The sequence below is a fragment of the Ixodes scapularis genome, unplaced genomic scaffold, assembly GCF_016920785.2.
Source record: "Ixodes scapularis isolate PalLabHiFi unplaced genomic scaffold, ASM1692078v2 PGA_scaffold3__209_contigs__length_174095766, whole genome shotgun sequence".
Classification (NCBI taxonomy): Eukaryota; Metazoa; Arthropoda; class Arachnida; order Ixodida; family Ixodidae; genus Ixodes; species Ixodes scapularis.
The window spans coordinates 76,607,246-76,630,190 of NW_024609868.1; the positions used below are offsets into that span (position 1 = coordinate 76,607,246).

At 44.5% G+C, this 22,945-nt stretch overlaps 1 protein-coding gene across 4 annotated transcripts; it reads right to left on the reverse strand.

Moving 5' to 3' along the window:
* Positions 1–2,355: 2,355 nt before the first annotated feature.
* LOC115330551 (tetraspanin-5) lies at positions 2,356–22,837 on the reverse strand. Of its 4 annotated transcripts, XM_040207056.2 has the most exons (9): positions 22,674–22,837; positions 16,746–16,940; positions 15,364–15,438; positions 15,141–15,239; positions 14,522–14,650; positions 14,349–14,399; positions 12,751–12,867; positions 9,986–10,105; positions 2,356–5,519 (listed from the first exon to the last, which is right to left on the reverse strand). In XM_040207056.2, the coding sequence occupies exons 1-9, from the start codon at positions 22,800–22,802 to the stop codon at positions 5,451–5,453; spliced, it is 984 nt and encodes a 327-aa protein (XP_040062990.1). In that variant the 5' UTR covers positions 22,803–22,837; the 3' UTR covers positions 2,356–5,450. The 4 variants fall into 4 exon arrangements, with proteins under 4 accessions (XP_040062990.1, XP_040062992.1, XP_040062991.1 ...); XM_040207058.2 differs by lacking the exon at positions 9,986–10,105; XM_040207057.3 differs by lacking the exon at positions 12,751–12,867 and having other exon boundaries at positions 22,674–22,823.
* Positions 22,838–22,945: the final 108 nt, after the last annotated feature.

A 22,945-nucleotide genomic window follows, 5' to 3' on the forward strand; every position in this document is an offset into this window, starting at 1 on the left:
TACGCCCGCTAGAACGCGCGTAAATTCGTTGAGAATACGCCCTTGCTCGTCTCGACACCCGCTATACGTCGGGATTACGTCCACCAAAACTCCCGTCCAAAATACGCCCTATGGGGTTCGGCCTTGATGAGCTATTCAGTAGAGGACACACACGGCTTTCTTTAGCGGTATACAGAGAGCCTTTCGACATATCATTCAGACCCACCGCGATCATTAACGTTGACGTCAGCCCAAGGCTTCTGTATTCACACGCGCAGTCGATTCTAGTCCCTGCACAGCCTACATCCGTGCGCGAAAGCTCGTGTTAACGAGGCCTCTAGGAAAGTTACGCAGTTACCCGGTACCGTAACACATTACTCTTGAAACGGATGCATTGCAATGAGAAACGTGGTGCAAATATAAGGAGACAAAAATAATCAGGCTCGATCTAAAGTGGGCCGTAAAAGTCGGCGCCTACACGTAACAATCTAAACTTTCCATGAAAGGTGTATTTCACAGGTCGGTTTTATCTTGTAAAACTATAAAGCGTAGCTCCCTTTCTGTAAAAGAGGGCAAAACACTTGGACACAGTCAACGGCGGACGACGACGGAGACGACTGATTCGAGGGGCGGGGCGCGTTTGGCGCACGTATGTATAGATGGCGCTACCTCCTTATCGATAATCGAGACTATTCGCCAGTGGCGTAGCCAGGAATTTTTTCCCGGGGAGGTTGGGGGGAGGGGGGGAAGGTCAGGGGTCAGCTAAGGTGACTGAGATGTCCATGATTTGGGGTGCGGAGGGGGGGCAAGGCATAGGCGCGGACAACGGAAGGGCTCAAAGGCCCGAACTCCCCTCCCCTCCTTCCCGAGCTCTCTGGGAAAGCAAGTGCCACCGCCTCCGGAACCTCTCGGTGCACCTCATCAATCTCATCTGTGCTCCCTGGGGCCCGCACATACCGATAGCTGGCACCCAGTGGATAAATACAAATTTATCCACTCACCAGCTGTGGTCACTAAGTGACCAGAGCTGGTGAGTGGATAAAATTATGCGACTATTCGCGCAGTCCTGTTCGAAGACCTCACGTAGTATAAGCAAATACGATAAAGGCTAGTGCTGGAAATTCCTTCGAAAGCAATAGGATGTAGTTGCGAATGGCGGCAGTGGCACCCCTAGCGGACCTGCAGCCTACGGAAGTAGACGACAAAATACTAAACAACATAAAAAAAAAAAACGGAGGCACGGAACAAGAAGTTCCGTGTCTCTGTTTTATTATTATGTTTTTTTTTTTTTTTTTATGTTGCTTTATATTCACTACCTCGCCTGTGCCCTAACCCTTCTTTCACACACAATACTTTTTTTTAAGCCTCATTATGTTTTCCCAGAGTTGAAACAATTCGTAACGGTCAGTGCGCTTGAACCACAGAATTCAGTGATTACAACTGCATTAACAGCTAAATTATAGTGTCAGAAAAGCAAACATTTGTTTAGGTATCATGCAGTCGGCATGCTTATCCTGCGGTATTCAGGTGATTACACACCTTTTTTTTGGGACGTCCCCGAAGGGGGATTGAGAAATTTCCACCTATGGTTAAAAATGCATGTTATAGGGTCGGCTGGAATTTAGGAGGGCTCGAGCCCCATAACCTTCCCCCTTCCCCCCCTTTCCGGCTATGCCACTGCTGCTCGCGACCACCGTGACATGGTGACTGGAACGCGTCTCCGACTGGTGTGCTCACCGCGTCCAAAAAAGTGGTCTCTCGATTTCCGCCTGCTGACGACAGAAAAGTGCCATGCGGTCGCCGGCCGCGATCTTTACGATGTCGCTGCGGCGTTGGCGGATGTGGCAGACTTTGTGTCGGGCGGCCACTTGCGCCAGATGACCCACGTTTAGTTTCGGTTTCGAAAGGCGACCGAAATTGTTGTTTTTTTTGGCGCAGGTTACCCATATTTTGGCAAAATGTAGCAGGGTTAGCCCCTTGGCACAGTTTGGCGCAATTGGCGCAGCAATCACATCACTGTATAATACGCTTTTAAACGCTGTTGCTAACGGTTTGAACCACACGAGTCACCGCGCTCCGTTATAAGATTTCTGACCCCGCGGTCGTAACCCTCGTACGCTAATGGGAGATTCTCCTGGTAAATATGGAGCGATCCAAACGCGCTGTCCTCGCGCCTTTACAGCGGTAAATGCCAGCGCGTGCTTGCATCTGCGAGAAGGTACAAACAAGAAATAATTTCCAAAGCACTCGAAAATCTACCAGAGGAATTCCCCCAAGAGTCATGGTCAATCAAGCCAACCTGAAATGGAGCGCACGAAATGGTTGAATTTTAAAACACGGAGTCGTGCAAGCGATTAGATGAGCTACAACACAAGCTAAATGATAAAAACATCCACATTTATTTTCAAAAATCAAACTTTTCTACATGACTAGTGACAGAAGAGATACGAATGTGACTCTCTTGTCAGCTTGATTCACATAGAACATAATCACTTCAGTAAATAAATAGTGCAACACATATGGAAAGCAAAAAAAAAAAAAACACAAAAACATTGTTCATTTAGGTGCACATAAAACGCTCCTTTGCTGCACACGCAAGTTTGACGATCGAGACATTCTGCTGACCCCCAGTAATTTCTTTCCCGTAATAGAAAGTCAAAGTTGTGAGTATTCTGATTAAGCCCATTTTTTTTTAACTTTTTACCTCTTCACACTAACACGACAAAAAATAACACCTGGAATATAAAGAGAGTAAAAGTTGTTCAGCCATGTACATTCTGATGTATGGGGAGGAGCTTAAAACATAATAATGCCACTGAAAAAAAACCAAAAACGTCCCTACACTTTGTGTCACATTGCAGTAGTCGTGGAGGGAGCCAAGGCTATAAAAGCAAACTTACAGCTCCTACTGACACAGATCTCGCTTGAGCAGCCAGGAAACGCCCAAGACCGAGTCTCTACTCACAGTCTTTGCACCATTACTACTTTAGGGGTCAGAACCAAGAATAAAGAACTGCCTGAATTCGCGGTACAAAACTCGATGAAATGATGCTGCCGAGTTCCACGCAAGTCACATTCTTCAAAGATTCTCCCACACGTACGAACGCTACACATGCTATTAAAAATGTACTGACGGTACATACCTATGCATACAAAAAATTACTGAGGTACACGAAAATGAATATCTGCTATGTTTACACGGTCAAGGACAGCACAGATAATCCCTTTAAACACCATATGCTGACTTTGGTCTCGTGATGTATTAGCGCTACTTAGAACATTCAGAGGATACATTAAAATTAGGGGTTCATACAAGCCAACAAAAGCATGAAACACCTTATGTGACATTTGAATACAAATGTGAGAAGTCTGGATAAGCTTCCACAGCATGTAACTAGTTGTGAAACACAATAAAAAGGTTTACACAACATGCACACATTAATCACATATTTCACAATTTAAAAAATAACCACAAGACAAGGAAAAAGAAATATCTTGCAGTGGGAAGAATTTATACACTCTTAAAAAAATACATATATACAAAATTTGCCACTCATTTACGAAGGTACAATGACCATGTCAAATGACACTAGGCATACAATTTGCAGGATGTCCACGTACATACCAGCTTCGAACAAAATTTAGTTTCTTTATAACATGATGAAAGATGGGAAAGCAGAAAGTGCCTTTGACCACAGATACAGTATTCTAGAAAGATTAACTTTAAAAATCCTGCAAAAAATCCTCAAAATGTTTCAGGGCTGGCAGTTCCTTCCTCAATCATTCATTTGCATGCCTCAACAAGAGGCCACCAGCCCGGAGATAATTCACAGCTCAAACAAAACAAACAATGCAGGATCTTCAAGGCTGATTCTATTTTTTAACTCTATTAATCACTAGTGTTTCTACCTGTGTGCAGGTTTGGTTTTTGGTACAGTATGAATAATCACTTTCATTCGTAACATGACAAAAATAATGTGGCATATATTAGATGGCGGAAGACTTAAACAAGCAGCTAAGACCGTAAATATTAAAAAAGGATAGTCCCAGGAATGCTTAAATCATATATATGGGTCTACATTTTGACAGGCATGGAAACATTTTCACAAGACCAACATCTATACTATCCAAGTAATCGCTGGTGGCAGATTAAACTCTGATGCACTCAAATGCATTGAGCCAGGTTATTATGAACTGACAGAAAACACAGCTATTCATTTTCTAATTAGTACGATTGAGCATATATTCATCTTGACATTCCTTCCAACTAGTTGTGCTTGAATGAGGAATGATCCCGAAAGCACAGTATAAAAGTGTTGACCCAGCTACTATTCAGAAATGTAGAAACAATTGTAGCCAGAACTAATTTTGCATGATTTACAGTACACATTGAAAATCTTCACACTTTTCAAAAGGTGCTATCTTTGTTCAAACAAGTCTCAATACTTCTACAGGTACATTCTCTTAGCCTTATATTAAATAGATATGAGAGCTCAAAAGATTACAAGTGACCTAAAAGAATATATCACATTCCCTCATTCTTGGGAGGCAGTGATGAATGGAATCTCTAGTCCCATCTTGCAAAAAGAAAGATTCAAATCCAAAAAAGGTGCTCTGTATCATCTCAATTCTTCAATTTGCAGAAAACCCTTAGAAAGTTGTAGTACAAGATCTTGTCACCTTCCTCCCTGTCAACTGCCATGCCAGAAACAAATTTGCTATTAAACCAGTGCTTTAAATGAATCCGACACAATGCAGCAAGACAGGGTAGGATTCCCATTGTACTGAACACTTCAACATTATGCAGCTAGTACATACCTTGCGCCAGTAATGAGCGTCAGAAATTGCGGCTGCTGCCATCACTGTTTTAGCACGGCAATAAATGTGACCACACCAGGTCAAGCCAAGACCAACCACCAAGTCGAGCAAGATGACACCACACGCACGGGTGCATACCACAATCTAAATGCCCTAGGCAGAGGATACCTCAAAGTTCACCCCACACGCACGTTTGCAACATTCTTAGGCAGAGAAAACCTCCAACTACATTCCACACCCGCGTATGCGGCATTCTTTTAGACAAACCCACTTCCAACTGTTGTGCGCTAGCACAAAAGGTTCCAATTCCCGCGCAATGTTCCCATTCTGGTGGCACCCACTAAGTCATCCGGTAATCCATCGAGCATTTGTATCCCTGTGGAAACTGGCAGAAACTCTTTGAACACGGTATCCTGCCCTCGTTAGAAGTGGCGAGAACACTCCTTGTATGAGGCGTCCTGCCTCTGCTTTTGGCAACGTCCTTCGACTGTTGGCGATTTTCCCGGTGCTAGTGCATCCCGTTTTGAGGAGACTCCCTCAGAAGAGCGTGATGAGGGCAACCTGGGTTCGGCGTGGCCGTTGAGGGGTCAGTGGCGCCATTCGGGGCCCTGGAACCTCCGGCTCGCCAGTTTCGCCCAGGTCTGGAGCGGATGTCAGTGCCACTTCGCCTTCTGAGCAAATATGTCCGCCCGTAAATTTTGAGCGAAACATATGCCAAGGATCTGTCCAGTGGGTCAGGGAAAAGGGGCAAGGAGAAAAGAGCCAGATGAGTGGACAATTTGGACCGCTCACGCCAATGGGCGCACAAAGCAACACTGCAAGTACAAATGATTGATCTGAGATTTCTAGAATTTCTCTGTGCTGCTCAGGTACGTATTACTATGGAAAAACATGTAGTGAAAGCTGAAATGTGCAATGCCAGTTTGAACAATATATTTTCTAGTAATCGAAACTAAACTAGTAGGTACAATAAGAGTCTGATTTTACACTCCTGTTAATGGCATCATGTGTTGTGAGTATGTGGCACTCTTAACCTGCCTACAATTATTCTAAGAGTGGTGTTGGTGACGCCCTAGCATCCAAGAGGCGATCCAGAAACTGCCCCAAAGACTGTTGCCACCTACAGTTGGCTTAAAGGACACAAGCAAAGGAAAAAAAAATTTTTTTTTTTTTAAACAGCCTTGATGGAAAAAATGTTATAAAACAAACTTACAACGAAGAAAAAATTTTTTAGAGATATATATACGGCGTGAAGCGAATTTGTAGTTGGCGCCCACTGCTGGTCAGATGGTAGACCTGTGCGCAGCCGCAGCAGCAAAATTATGCCGCCACTGCCCACAGTGCGTGGTGCGTCGACGGTTGAATGCATTTGTCCACGCCGCTGCCACCGGAAGGGAACACTCCAGCGCGCCGCTGCTGTCAATTTCTGACCAGCGCACAGGTCTATCTCGCTTGCGCTCTTCCAGGAGCTTCTTTTGGGCTCTAAAAGTTAGTTATTAACCTTTGTTTTTTGTTGCACTTCAAACGAAGATGAATAAGTAACTTTTAGAGACCATAGGAAGCTTCCGAAAGCGCGCAAGCACCATGTGATAAATAGCGGTCAATTCGTTTTGAGCCATAAATATAGCTCCAAAAATTTTCTTGTTAGTTCTAAATTCGTTTCCTGACATCCTTTTCCCATCCAAACTGTTTAAAATTTTTTTTTTATTTGCATGTGTTCAATAAAAAACCTTGTGTGTGCAAGATTGCCCTTGAACTGTTAGTGATTAAAGTGGCACTGCCAGTCTCAAAATCCTTACCATTTTATTGTCTGAAACTTCAAAATAATGTCACATAAAAAAGAAAAAAATTGCAGTCCACAAAAATATATTTTAGAACATGAGAATGCGTTTCCTTTCTTCTGCCTTTGCAATGACAAGCAGCAAAGAAACTTGGAGGAATCGCAACATATATTTTTGTAACATTTGTTATTGATATTTATAAAACATTTTTTTTACGGCTCTTGCAAGTGCATTGTGACACTTTCTTCCAAGATATCGAAAACCAAGCCCAGAAGATATTGAGTGCTCAGCCAAGTTCGATTCGGTGCCATATGGTGATGTTTTACTGAAAGCTGAATGGCAATTTCCGACGAAGACGGAAATTGTGCGAGTGTTGGAAGTGCACAAGTGGTCATGTTACGTAGAACACTTTAAAGAAGAAAACAGCAAGGAGGCACCATTGTATATATTAGTGACTCTCACAAGAATCTATATTTTGGGCTTCTGAAATTATATTTTTTGTTGTAAGTATGTAGCTTCTAATCTTCAGGTTGTGTGGCTGATCTGTAAAAACAAGTTCCAATCGTTTCAGCCAATAAAAAAAAAAAAAAAAAAAAGATTTTGGAGTGTAGGAGTTTGGAGGATTTTAAGAAAAAAAGAAATGAAAGCCGTTTACAACTTACTGTAACGCCAAATTAGAGCGCAGCTTTTGAGGAGGAGGAGGGAAGGGTACTGAGGGTCACGTGTTCTCGAGGGAAGGGGGGGAGGTGGGGGTCACATGACCTGGGGGAGGGGTCACGTGACCTCGGGGGGAGTCACATGACCTTGGGGGTCACATGAACTTGGGGGAGGGGGTCACATGACCTCACGGTTACGCCTACGGCGACGGCGACGCCGCTCAAGCCAGAAACGGGTGCCTAAGAGCTGCGCTCAAAAACTCACTTGCGTGAAATACCGGGCAAGCGCCCACTGAAACTTTGTAGATAATCGCTAAAAAAAATGGGGGATGGGCACTTGTCCGGTCATCAATTTTACATATAAATGTACTGTGCATACTTTCTCAGATCTTACAAATTTGGTAATGAGCGCTTGATGGGCGGATGCGCGGTATTCTACGGTAATCTGATCTGGCACAAGGTAACTGTATATTGCAATAACAAAAATCTGCTTTGGCTAGGGACTTGGAGCAGTGCTGTATTTGATACCAAAACGTAGTAGTTTGCTGCTTATGGGGAAAAATTAACTACAGAACTTAAGAAGGTTTGCGGGATATGAAAAGGGCTAATTCATATTTCTTTATTTGTTACAGTACCCTCAGGAACCGGAGGGCACTACAGAGGGGAGTAGGCAACTGAAACAAAAAAATATTATCCCTCACATGGGTGAGCTGGCGGTTTAAGACAGAGGAGACTCGGCAAAAAAAAAAAAACTGATGTGTGAATCGATCGGTCATTACAGCGGGACCGATTTCCGACTATGCAGAGCACACGCAGCTTAATGCTCAAGGTGCAAGCTCGTGGTGCTCACATGGCATGCAATCGCACAGCACGCAAAATTAGGCAACACAAACTCAATCACTGCATAGCTGACCCACACTTCGACGAGACAAACGTCTCCTTTCTTGATGCTGTCACTTTATGAGCCTAAATGGCCAGCTTCCTGCATCACCATGTTTGATACTTTGCCTTTACTTCACGTGAACTTAGACATAAGATCCAAGAGGCCACAGAGAAACCAGGCCATCTACATGTTGTATAAAATTTAGGAAGCCACACGTTTAGAATGTTTGCTCCATAAGGTGTTTATGGCATTTTTGATTATTTATTTATTTACTGTTACAACCACAGCCTTGTATCCAGAGACTCAAACCAAAATATGTAATGTTTTAATTAAAATTACCGTTTCCTGTTAATATTGTTTTTGTTTTTTTTTCGGTTTTAATTTTTACGCTTGCGGTCACCAAATATGCATTCCTAAAACCTTTTTTTTTCTTAATAATTTGTTTTATTGAAATGCTAGACAGCCATTTTATAATAAACTGTTTAAAGTAGTCCCAAATATCCAACAACAGGAATTCCCAATAACAAAAACTCAAAAACATCCTAGCACTTCTAATTGGTCAAAAGTTGCACTCGTTTCTAGGTCCAACACTTGTTCACTACATCTATTTGCACTATATAATCTGATACCCAAGCATACATGTTATCCCCGCTACTCGGAGAACATCACTTTCTATATAATAAAAATAAACATTGCTGCTTTGTTACTCGGCAGTGTTCACAAACAACCTTCAGAAAGTTCCTACTGGGTGCTAAAAGAACCATTTGCACCTTCTCGTCCGAGGGTACCCTTGTCGTTGCTAATACTAACTGTCACATGACAAAACTTGCAAACAAGTTGCTACCCTAAGCAATAATTCTTTAATATCACTGCATCACCTCAAGATCACCGAGATGCTTTTGATTCCTTTTTAAACTTCTGACGTTCAAAGCCCGCAAAAAAAAAATTTCTTTATCACAGATCCAGATGCGACTAAAAGCGCCGCAATAATGCGGGGTGAAGGGGGTAATATAGGAACTTAAGCTGCCTCCACCCCTCCATACAGAATCTATGGGGTCACAGCTTTGACTCAGAAATAAAATGATCCCAACAAACATTGATGAGATAAACCATCCTTCTTTTTCAATAGTTCGAGATCTGAAAGAAAACTGTAGTGCACCCCCCTCAGGACCACTGATCGACCTCGAAAATCTGTTCTTTTAGATAAACCCAAATGACAAACAATTTAAGCTCGAATTTTCTCAAACTCTTTTTTGGTTTTATTTGAAAAGATGAATGAAATCCTCGTTACAAGTTTTATCCTGAAAAATTTCCGAGACCACTTTTTTACACCGGCACCTCCAAGGCACTTCCAATCTGCCCTTTTGATTTCCTGAACCAGACCACATTACCAACGACAGCATTTGGGCAAGATAATATTTTTGACCACAGTACCGACCAGGGGCCCTAACCTACACGGCGGGACCTAGCTGGACCGGGGCATCGCTGCCTGCTGCGACTGGTCAGCGATGCGGAGCTGACCAATCACAGCAGGTGGCGATGTCCCGGACCCTCTGTCCCACTTGGTCCCGCCGTGTAGATTAGAGCCCCTGTATGACAAAACACAATACGGGCAGAGTAATACTTTCGCAAGACTTCACTCCTTTTTGCCACAGCTTGACTCGCAGTTGCTCACCACTGCTTTACTCACTGTTGCTTGTTCCTTACAAGCAATTGTGTAACAATCACACTGTCCCAACTGGTGGTACAAGAGGAATGCGTCACCGTCAAGGAGGAAGAGGGCAGCGAGCAAACAACTTCTCGGCATGAAAGGAAAAGAGCTAAAAGACAGCTGGCATAGAGAAGTAGAACAAGGGAGACAGACCAACCTGAGCAAAGGCAATAATTAAGAGGGCTCCCGAGAGGGGAACCAGGTTCACCTCTAACCACTCCTCCCCCACCAGAAGGCAGCCCTCCTCGTAAACAAGGCTCGCCCGCTTGGACTTGTCCTACGAGCACGGCAGATGCTGCACACCTCCCGGCCGGGAGACCAAGAAACCAACTTCCCCCCCACTCCGCTAACCGCTGCCACCGTCACTTCGACGTGGGACCGAATCCAAGAAGCAGCAGTGTTAGGAACCCACTTTCGTTAGTTGGGTACAACCAGGCAGTCGGCCAACACACCGCAACACAAACAGATGAAGCGTGGGGGAACACAGGAAGCTTGAGGCTACCCATCAGCAAGTGTCGTCCTTCTAGCCGGGATTTGTATAAACAACTTTGTCATTTGGAAAAGAAGGTTGAACCCTTTTTTATATTTGAGATATGCTAGTGCAGAAGAATAAACCAGATGGATCGCTTTGAGATTTCATCTTATAAAGATGGGAATATACTTTGCATGGGCCAGGAGATGAATAATGAATTAATTAAATGTTGCAGTCATGTACAATAGGCTGCGGAGGAAGTAGTCTCATAGCAGCGTCTGGAAAAGTACACTGTAACATTGATGGCCAGTCCTGACTCCCAACATCCAAACTTCCCAAGATAGTGCAAGATTTGTGAAAGGTTTTGGTGGAAAGCTCTAATGGCGTGTTCACACTGGAAGCGGATCTGCATTCGCGAAGCGGATCCGCGCGTTCTCAACCGCAAAGCGGCTAGGATCGAGCGGTGGGAGCGCGTTTTTTCCAACCGCTTTGGGACGATTTCTCCCAACCCCATTCACGAACCGCAAAGCGGCAACCAATCACAACACGACGCTGACGTGACGTCAGTGACTTTCAAATTAAGATGGCACCTGTCGCTGGTGAGTCATCCAAGGCGCTGTAGTCCTAGCGCTGTAGTCTTAGCTTTCGACAAATCAACGGAGAAAATTGATGTTTACGTCCGTCACTTGAATCTGCAGCGAAAAGAATTTACTCGTAGTTTTAACGGGCTTCGCACCGGTGATTTGGTTTGGGTAAGAGTTTGTTTATTATTCCAGGTGCCACAGCCCAAGCTCGCTGTCTTGTTAATCTCTGCCTGTAGAACGCCGGGACTCGGAACCCGCCCCTGATCGACCGAAATGTCAGCTTTTCTACCCACTAAGATAGTCCCGTGAACTATTGAAAGCTTTCGACACCGTGCATGATCACCACGAAGGCCGATAGAGACGTCGTGAGCCTGATTGCGTAGCTAACGTACTACCGCGGAGGGGGCAGGGTACCTGCGCTAGCTTGACCTGTAACGTTTACTACTAATAAAATAAATAAAGGGAACCTACTCAAGGAATAAAGTCTACGTACCAGACACTGCATAGGTAATTCATACGGCGTTTATTTGAGCTTAATGTCAAACAAACAGTAGACTTGGTCGACGAGCGAGTGACGAGAGGAGAGTCCGCCACCAACGAAGCCACGACCGGCTAGCACCGAACACATTCCACCCTACCGCTCACAACTTCGAAAATGATAAGAGCGAACAACGAGGAGGCAAAACTGGCCCTCTATCCCGAAAACAAGGTCAGCTATTCATGCGGGAAGGGTCCACTTCGAAGAAAAGGTCGGGGGCATCCTGTTCTGAGTCAGCAAGGCGCGCCTAGCTGGGCTTTGCTTGTGGGCGAAGTCGAGGGAATCACAGGCGAGTTTGGCGGGTCCATGCTTCTTTTTTCGCTGCCTGAACTCGTGATGCGTGCGAACACCCCGGAGAAAAATATTCCGAGTGCCAAAATAGCAAAACTTTGGCTTTGGATCTTGAATTAAAGTGGATTTTGGATTGCAAAACAGGGTTGCCAAACCCAAGTCTCAAAAGGTAACGCGTGATCACCGAGAAACCGCCAACCGCCTCTCGGTGTGTCTGAACGGGGTCGCTCGCGAACCACATCCGCGACCGCTTCGCGAACGCTGATCCGCTTCCAGTGTGAATGCGCCATAATGGAGCCTCATGATGACCAAAATGTGAAGCCTACCACCGATTAGGTGCTCAGAAAAATAAACCCATCTTAGCATATAGATGCATGAAGAGAAACTCATACAATCTGCTCGAGCTGCTAGAAATAAGTAGCCTTTGGAGCTAACTAGACATTTGGTTTGAGCTAGCTGAAAGACTCACTGTGCCTGACACTGTATAATCACCAGTTAAGCACTGAACGAATTTGAAGACTAAAGCCATCCGACACTTCCTGCTCAACCATCACCCAATAGCGACACACCTAGACACAGCAGCAATTGGATATCCCCCGCTCCAGCATTGCTCAATAGCAGCACAGAATCCTACAAAACACGCATACACCTGTATCCACCGGAACTCCGGCCAACCGAAGCTTGCGAAAAAAGCCCCTTTCCATACACTGCCAATAACCTCATACTGAATGGGAATATGTTGCAAACACTGCTGTACATAACACCGCAGAACTGCAGTACTGAGCAGCGTGTCTGCCGGTTCGTCTGACTGGTGGCATATACCAGAGACTGCCTAGGGAGTCTACCATCATGCCAGAAAGTAGAAAAGCAGAAAACACCCAAGTTTGGGAGTAGCTGGGTTGGAACACACAGGAGAGGGAAAGTTAGTGAGGAGCCAAGGAAGGGTAGGAAAGGGCAAGAACGACACAACACACACGGACACGCAGATGCACACATAAACTGCACGCAAGACAAGCAAGAGTGCAAGGCCAGTGTACCTGCAACACAGCTAGTCCCACGGCAACCCCAGCAACTGGGACCAGGTTAGCTTCGATCCACTCCTCCCCAGCTCGCAGACAACCCTTCTCATAGATCACGTGAGACTTGTCCCGTTGCTGACAGGGGACCAAGCACACGTACCACCATTAGTTGCGCTCCCTCGTTCCAAAAAAAATGTTACTATTAGGCCTCCCCCCGGAGGCAGGCACGCACGCCACAAGCCCCAAACCATGCACGCCCGCACAAAATAGGCTTGACAAAAAAACAACCAAGCTACACGCATTCGCTGTTGAAGAAATAAATGTGGCAGTCACCCCGGCCCCGGCCTCTAGATGTCACCGCAGGACAAGTATAGCACGTTCGGGGTCCCTTTCCTGACCATCGTGGGAATAGTTTGCTAATTACCGTATTTACTCGAGTAATAGCCACACTGCTCATGAAGAAAACCTGAGGGTTCGCTTTTCCGTGAGGCATGCGGCTTGCCAGTCCCCGCGATCGGCAGCATGATTCCAGCGGTTTACAGGACAGAGATAACGTCTTCGCGCGAAGATACCATATGTGAAGATCGCATTTGTATGAAGAATCATGTTCTCGATCTTGTTATTCGCTATGTTATTTTTGCGCAAAGCGATGATTGACTGTATATATGTTCTGTGGGAAAGCAGATGCAAGGGCCTTGTTCATAAATAGTGCGGCTGTTACTCAAGTAAATACAGTATAAGATACAAATTCAAATCTCAAGAAAAAAATTAGATATAGAAGGACAGGCACGGAAAGCACGAGAGATGCGCTGTCTGTCTGTTCTTCTATATTTAATTTTTTTTCTCAGGTTTTTACATTGTAATAGTCCACTCACCTCAAGAAGTAAATTCTAATCACCACACTTATTTGTTCCACACTGTCTGCATGGTCTTTCTGAACGCGTTTACAAATTATTAAAACAGTTGTCAAAGCACCGAAACCTCAATGGGCCTTTCCCGTAAATGTTCAACACCATCTACCGGGAAAATAAGGAGAGTTTTTGATGCCATTCTGAAAAGCTTTAACAAACTATTTTGCCTGTATTGTTTATATAAACAAGGATGAAAGAACATTGTGGCGTGTTGCAATTAGAACGCCGAGCTCCCCTGGTCCTGCACTGTTACCGACTGCCAACACTGTTCTGTAAGCACCACCAAAGATGGCCGACAGTCGCATCTGCAACCACCAAGCAGGGGCATAAACAATCCCGGAAAAGGCCCACTGCTGCTCAACACAAAAGCAAAGAAACATAACTTTTTTCTCCTTCCCCAATTGTTGTTATTGCAAGTGGAATTTCACTATTCATTGAGGTTCTGGAAAGAACAGCTTTGTGCCATGTATGCGAGCCAGGAGGTGTGCCAATGAAGCACTTAATTTCCTTACAGAACAGGAAAGCATATTTTAACTGGTACCAAAATATTCTCATTATCTGCATAAATCCACAGCACAACACAAGATTACAGAATTTTCTTATTAGCGCCGCTTAATAAATAAATATGGCAAACTCTTCTAATAAGACAGGCCCCATGCAACTAAAACAAAACAGCATGCATGCAACGAGACATGGAAAACTCACGTAATCGGACCGTCGCACATCGTAACCACACTGTTTGTTCTTTATCAACTCCTGAAAAAAAAAAAAAAAAAAAAAAGTTACACCTTTATTACAGAGAAGCAAGAAGAAATGAGCCGCATATACTCCACAATGACCTTAGCAGACTAAGGAGTACAACAGCAGAAGACACTCACATTGGGCTGTCTCTTGCAGCACGAGAAAGGGACACCACACGCCTCACGGCTTCCAACTTCAACGCTCGAGCAGTTAAAGTAGATGTTCATGTCCCAGTCCTTCGGGCCTTCAATTCCACAGCAGCCAAGCTACAGCACACAGACATTTCATTAAGAAAGATTGCATAAATGTAGAATACATTCACCGTTTGAAGTGGTCGCCCAGGGACCGCTACTAGGTGCTATAATCTGGTTCTTCCCCGTTGGAATAACTTATTCGTTGTCCCTGCACTGCTATATACACACAAAAAACGGCTCACAACTCTTCCTTTATTACAATGCACTAGATATTTTGCAAAGTGATTAGAACACCACAAGGCAGGCTAAGACTGCGGAAATTTCATTATATGCCAAGGATATTCTTAAAATAATACTGTCTCAGAGAACACTTCCAAAACCTCAGAGAGTTTTTAGCACCCTTCTGTGTACCTTGATCTGAAGTCCTTCCTAACAGCATCAAAGAGTTGAACCAATTGAGTTCCACGCAATAAGCTAGAGTTATTGTGAGTGTTTATAGCACTACTTTTTTTATACAAAAAAACAAAAAGGAGAGGAGCAGAGTAGAAGAGTCCACACTCACCCACTGCTCCTGAATCCAGTCAATCAGATTCTGCCGGTCAGGGTCATCCCTGTAGAACACAATGAAAGCCTGGAAGCCGTTCGTTGCCTGAGACTTGATCTGCAGAGAGGGAGCCAGACAGGACACACACATGAGTGCACTTTGGTACCTGAGCTTCACTACACTAAACAGAGTAAAAAATTAAAAAAAAGGAAGCAGCTGCAGCAAAGGTGGCAATGCTTACCCAATCTTTAAAGATGAATCCCAAAATGCCTGCCGTCATTTCTAGCAGCAACAAGATCGCCAAGAATATGGCGTACTGAAATGGTAGAGAAAAGAACATACATTAGGAAATTCGCTGTGAAACCTAAAGAGTAATTAACTTTTAGTATCCCATTATTTTCTAGCTTTAACCCAACACTGCCCCAAAAACAAAGTAAAAAAAAAGGCCTGTTATTAGGGCAAGCTGGTACATGATTTCTAGAGAGTCCCAGAATCACAGCTTAAAAGTATGTTATTTTATAAATATTAAAGTTAAAGTATGCAAAAATTTTTACATGACTAGCTTCAACAGAATCATAGCAGAAAGTAGGCATTCTTCCATGCTTTCCACAAACGTGAGGCAACTTTGGTGGGCCCTAAAAATTTGTGCAACACTGTGAGCAAACTAGAGATAAATGAAAGAATGACACAACACGAATGTGACATATTTCAGGTTAGTACTCATGTTTTCACCGTTTACCTTGCACAAAATTGCTTACCAAACAACTACAATAGTGTTTACGATACTCTCAAGCCGGGAACACATTTGCGAAAAAAACCCTAATTTTGTGCGAAAACCGCACACGAAAATCGCACGGCAGCTAGGCTCCTCCCCTTTTCCGAAAATCGGGAGCGGTTCGAAAGATCTGCAGCGCCAGATATTTTCGCACGGCGCCTCCGAATTCGGGGCGGAGGAGCTCGGTGAGCGAAAGCCCGGAACAGGACGGAACGAAAAGATACGATCGGCTCGCAACATGGCGGCTCACGCAGCTTCGGAAGCAGCGCAGGCAACATCGTATGCCATCCGTGCGTTCTCAACTCAGCCTTCGTAGAAAACCCCTTCTGTCTCTATCAAAGGGTGGTGGTACAAAGGCTCGCGTGGCATTGAACGAGGTTTTAATAGCTGAAGTTTTTAAGAGGCGCGAAATATGGGACGCGAGTTCGTCAGAGTACCGCACAGCCTCCTGAAGTCGGAGCACGAAAACCGCAGTGCATTGCGATTTCCGCGCCGCGCATTCCACCTCATGTGGCTCGTCTTTCGAAAATCGCAAGCTACGATTTTCGCAGCCTCCGATTTCTCTCCGATTTTCGGTTCGTTTTTTCGCAAATGTGTTCCCGCCTTCACCATATATTTGAGATCTTGATGAAAACCATACGTGGATCAAAACACTGGGCACTTCTACAGCTCACTTAACTAACATCCCATTTGTGTGGTGGCACTTTTGTCTTTATGAACGTTTATGGATTCCGATTTATTATCAGGCACATGGGATGGACGGGGCCTTCGATTATTTGATGTGACCTTGCCATTCAACATTAAAATTGCTTCCCACGTAGCATCAGCAGGGACCGGAAAATACTCACAGCAGCCAGCAAGCAGGTATTTTCTCTCAAGGCTCCGACGCAGCCGGTGAAACCAATGATGAATGTGATGCCGCCAATGACAATGAGGACAAAGGCAGGGTCCAGGGCAATGTTGGTCAGCCGGCTCAAATTATTGAAGATGTCTTTCTCAGTCCAGGCCCAAACACCAACCACCATGATGCTCAGGCCCATCAGCTGGGCAGGACACAGAAAAATGTCAAAACTTCCCTCTGTTGCATCCATTTTCTGCAGCTTGAAGAGGCATCAACACCAGCCATTCACATCGCTATTGAGTTATGTGGCTATCAAAAATAATTAAAAGTTGAGATAAGTTAAAGGAACTAAAGTGGAACTTGAGACCATCTTTCTACGGTGCAACCTCAGTCTATGCACAATAAGCATCCTAGAAAACCAAAAATTAAAATTATGCGTGGCTTTTTCACTGTTGAAGATGCCAAGAGACATTCTGACATACCCTTTTTCTGAGAAATACCCGAGGAAAGGGGCATATGCAATGTTTGGTCACATTTATAATAAGAAAAAAGGGTCATGCCTGATTGTACTTTTTGGTTTTCTAGGATGCTTGGGGCATATAGATTGAGTTTCCACCATAAAAAGATGATCTCAAAATCCCTTCTAAAGCCCCTTTAAGTAAAAGAGGGACACAGAAATCCTTTCCTGTGTTTTTACAGATAGTGTGAGTATCCCTCTTCCTATGCATCCTCTTTTTTGCTTTCCTTGGAGCAGATTTTAATTATGATTGCGTACCACCAGCTCGGCTGCATACTTACTCTGAATTCAGTTGTGTTCCTACAATTAGAGAGATTCTGTAAATTGCCAGAAAAAGCCAGGACTGTCACAATAATGAACTACTTTCCTGACATCACAATTGACCTTTTTCAGAATTCGTTGAAGCGACCGTGGCACACCCTCGTGGAGATAATTCAAAAACGTTTGCGGGCTCAGTCAGCTCAGTCCGTCCTCCCGTCACCCCATTCGCTTCCTAGACGCGATCGTTTTGGTGCGTTCGTTGTGGAAAGTTTTTCTCGCTGTTTTCCGGCTGTCGTTCTCTACAAATGGCTGATGACGATCCCGGAGGATCGAGTAAAGCAACCGTCTTTGACACTTCATACTTTATCCGTCTGTACGCTTTTGAAGACTGATGGAGTGCCGATGCTGCATCGGTACCGGTCGTCAACACAGCGTACGTCGATCGGTACTTGGCGAAGGACTGCAGACAACTCCGGAAAGGATGGGCTTTCAAAGAAGCCTACGTCAAGAAGGTCATGGTGAACAACTTTGATCCCGACCACACCTTTCACCTTGTAAGGAGCACGTGTGCACCGTCTATGAAGCCGGGACATTACAGGCAACTGATATCGCTTTCCAGGAGCGCCGATATCGTTCAAGCGTCTTGTGACTGCGTTGCAGTGTGAGTTTATTTCTTCGGTAAAACCCGTGGCGATGTAATAATGTGTCTTAAGGATTACAAGATGTGTCAATATTTGTTAGGCGTGAGCCCCATAGTCGCTATCCTTTCGGCAGATTTGTATCAAGATCCGTGTGTGCCAGCCCTTTGATCATATTGTATGTGTGACGCGATAAGTTATCTAAAAAAAACAAAAAAAGACAAGATTTGTCGTTTTCGTCTTTTTTGTGGTACTTCAGCATGCAACTAAAAAGGGCCAAGCTATGTCATCATTCTACTTATCGAACTAGGTGACATGTTGATATAAAATTCTGTAGTAGGACATTTTTTTATTCAATATTTTAATGAGTTTCAAGCGTAAATATATACTTTGCAGGTTGAGCGGAACATGCCAGCACATTGCTGGCCTGCTCTTTACACTTTGCGACAGTGTAAAGATCTGTTTTCCGTGACAACGGCTTGGCGTCCCGCCTCTTTGCTGCCCTGCTGTACCGTGCAAGCAAACTCGGTGCGGAGGCAGGTGTCGGCTTCTATGTAAGCAAAGAAGGAACGAAGTCTGGGTGATTCTGGTCTCCTGAAGATACCCCAGCGTCGTAAAAATCAGGAACAAAAACCTTGCTATGAATGACTAGCCTGCACGGAGTATGACGGGTATATCTTGAGTTCAAACAAATATGAATGAACTAACCTCCAATGAAGTGGATGCTGCAAACACGCGATTTCGCAGATGGCTGCCAAGGCGTCCCGTCGGAGTTCTCGCGTCGCAGCGCTTGAATCCATTTTTCTCTCTTCTTGAGGTGCGCGGTAGCTTTCGGGAATCTAAAGAAGCTCACGTTCGGCGTGTTTTTCTCGCTGTTTGTACATCCAACAGCCGAGCAGCGGTGAGGCATCGCGACAGTGCCGGACAGACGCGCCTAGCAATGCGAGCGAAGCCAGGCAGCGTACGCGGAGAGCCCGCAAAGATGGCGCCTTTCCCTTTCCTACTCTCTCCTCAAGTTCGGGCACGCGCACAAAATTCTCCGAAAAAGGTCAATTGATTGGAATGGTCTTTCCCAAAATGTTGTCCATACCCATGACACTAGTAAACATAAACAGCATACATGATATCGTAAACTGAATTCCTTAGGTCAGTAAATTTTTTTTTTTTTCAAAAGCTTCTGCACATGTTTCATACTTAACCTTCTTTTGTCTGCTTACCCATCTCTTATGTAATATACCTGGTGGCAGGCACATAGCCAGGATTTTGTTTTGGGGGGGGGGGGGCCGCCCATGACAAAATGTTGTATGAGGGGGAGGGGGAGAGGAGGACCAAGCAAAATGGAAGATTTGGGGGGGGGGGGGCCTTATGGAACCCCCCCCCCCTGGCTACGTGCCTGCCTAGGGACTAAGTAATTTTTCGTGTTTATAGTTATAAAACCATAGCTTTGTCCCACACAGTACTGACCAACTTCAATTCTAACAGATATCTTGCCACACAAATAAATAAGCCGGCAATAAACCAATTATACTGACATGCGGGGAAGTGTAGAAAGGTCGAAGCGGAAGGTGTATTAATGAAAGAACATTGTTTTTGCAATCCACAACACAAGGGCATCTGCTTTTGCACTCACAATTGCCAATGTTACTGTATATTTGGTAACACTCAGATCCTTGACAGGGGAAAAGATCAACCTGCTAGGGAAGTGCTAGATGCCTTTGACATAACGTAAGGCACAGATAGTTGCATTAGTTAAACCCAGGGTGTAAGATAGACAGGTGGTGAAACGAGAGCCAAATGAGCGACCGGACTGTGTCCCCCTCGATTTTCTCTTTTTCTGTGGCGCCATCTATGTTGAGCACTGCGAACTCTCGCTCCAGGTGGGCGAACGCTGGCGACCGGTTAAACTGATGGAGAAGGTTTCTCGTGGATTTTCAATGGAGGACTGTCATGCTCTCAGTTTATTTTGCGCACTCTCCCATAGAGTTGCATGCAAAATCGATTTCAATTTTTTTCTTCTCGCCGCAGCGCCATCTGTCGCAAATCGGGGGTACCCGCAAGCCACCCGCAAGCAGACGAGTACACAATCCGGTCACGGCACTGCGGTAGGTTTCTATGGGCCGTTTCCCCACCTGTCTATCTTACACCCTGGTTAAACCTCAGTTTACAAAAAAAAAAAAAAGGAAAAAAAATATTTTGGTATTCAATGAATCAGGATTCGTGTGATCTACAGTCTCATGTATGTTGCTTCTTTTTTTTTTGTGTGTGTATTTATTGTGATTTTTGGCAAAGGTGGTGGACGGAAGCAACAAACAAAAAGGGAAGAAGTAGACAAAGACGTGGCAGCACGTTTTTGCCTACTTCTTCATCCCTGTTTGTTCGGCGCTTCCGTCCAACAATGTACCAACTAGCCCATCTTTCAATCCTAATACAGAGATCGTGGTTGTCGCTGAGCTTAATTTTTGCAATAACCTTTCAGTTGTCAGTCCAGCGCTGGTCCCGTGTACTCCTTTCGCTTATCTTTGTGTTCTGTTGCATTGTTATTAGTACTACACACTAGTGGAAGAGAACAAAAGGTGCATTGGCACATTCCCTTCTGCAGTCTACGCCAAGATCGACTCTGACATTAGGTCTTTTCTCTTCGATTACCAGCAGAAGTTTATTTCCGCTACTTCTGCTCATTTTAGTGTGCTATGCATTGTAATAAAAATATGTAAAAGAAATGGGTACCACAATGAGTTTTTCACAAATTAATATGGAGATTCCACGGATAAAAATTAATAATTTCTAGTATGCTGCAATATTTTGTTTTGGTTAATGCCTTAAAAATAAAACAACAGTGTCGCTTTTGTGCCACGAGTAAAACGTTGGCTAAAAATAAAGCATTTTTTTCAGATCACTGTTTTATCCTTCGTTCAAGCTCCACTGCTTTTGCAAAATGGCAGAGGTACCTATCGTGCAATTGCTAGATTGACTTCAAAGAAAATACCCTGCACTGATGTCAGTACATTCACCATGGTCTTGGAATATTCCTGTGAAAAGTGTTTACCAGTAGAGAAAAAGTATGATTGTCTCCAATTTTACAGAATGCCTGAAGTAGTAAGATAGGGTTAGTGTTTAGACTTGCTACCACAGCAACACACACAGCGAGGAGGTATTAAATGTAGGCTGTGTCTACAGTGCCGTCCGACAACACTCCACTCGCGCCTTCAAGTGCCGTCCGAAAGAGAGTCGGACGGCGCACGTATCACTGGGAAGCTCGTTAACCCCCCCCCCCCCCCCCCCCGACTGCGTTCGTGCCGTTTTGCAATGACAGTATGCGGCTGATAATTACAAAATTATTAACCAACTTGGCCCCGTCGTGCACACCGTTTCGCGGCGTCCAGCCGGCAACCCAAGCCCCGCTGTCCCCCATGCACCCCCAGTAAGGGAGTCCCATACCATTTTGTTCAGCAAAGTTTCATCAACATTTTTTTTTTTTTTTTCAGTGTTAATCGTAAAAAATAAATGTCATAGATATCGTGAAATGCCTCAACAAAGCAAAATGTTTGAGAAAAAAAAAGCAAGCCCTCACTGTGGACGAAACCCGGGTCCGCTGCATATGAGGCAGACACTTTACCACTAAACTACGCTACAGCTTCGAAGAGCTCGTTTTGACAATTCGCTTTATACGAGACTTTCGGACTTTTGGACGGCACTTGAAGGCATGAGTGGAGTGCAGTCCGACCGCACTTGAACGCTCTACAAGAGTACAGTCATAGGGCACTTGAACGCTCTGCAAGGGTGCCGTCGGACGGTACTCTGGACACGTTTTTTAAACGTAAGCCATGCATGCACAAGATGTATTTCCGTCATATTTGAGTTTCAAGTAGTGTATAGTGATAGTAAACCAAGCAGTAACTGTTTTAAGACTTAAAACCTGTCAGTATAAACAAACAAATAAATAAATAAATAAAAAAAAACGAGCCAGGCTTTAGTACTTGCAACGCGATCGCTTACTGTGGGCTTTGGTGAAGCTGCAAAGCAAAAAAAAAATAAATAAATAAATAAATAAATAAAAAAAAATAAAACATGCGTACAAAGAATGTGCGGACTTGAAACGCGTCATTGGTTCTAGCTTATTGCTGTTGGGAACCTTCCTTGAAAGAAGAATATAAAAAAAGGGAAGATACTGGATTTCACCTTGTCGCGAAAGAGTTCTGAAGATTAGACGAGTGGCGAGAGAGACAAAAGGGGGTTTGGAGAGAGGGAGGGTAGGGATATTGCACTCCTTGTGGACCCATTAAGCCTACAGGTGAATCGGATGACACTGAGTAAGCGGGCAGCTGACGCTCGAAATAAGTAGTATGAGCGTTTAAGAAAAACGACGGTCAAACTCTTAGCCCTCCACCGCGTAAAACACGGGCGAGGCACTCTGGAAGGCACTGGGTGAGAACGCACAACGATCACCGTGGGTCATTGACTGGGCAGGGGCCCCCCTTCTTTCACGAGGGGCGTTTCGCGCGCTGTCAGCCAAACTCACCCAGAAGATGACGTTGAAGCCAAAAATGAGGTACTTCAAGCAGCAACTTATTTCACTTTTGTCGCGCCTATGTTTTCTTACGGGCATTCTGTTGCCGTAGCGCTCGACTTCCTCCCCATACGGAGCCATTTTTGTTGCAACTGTTTCCCAGCGTTGACCGACTTTGTTATGGATTTAACGTTGGCCGAATGCGGCGGATGTCAGTTACCTAAGAAAAAAAGTACATGCCATGTATGGTTAATAAAATTTTACTATACAAATAAAACGCATAA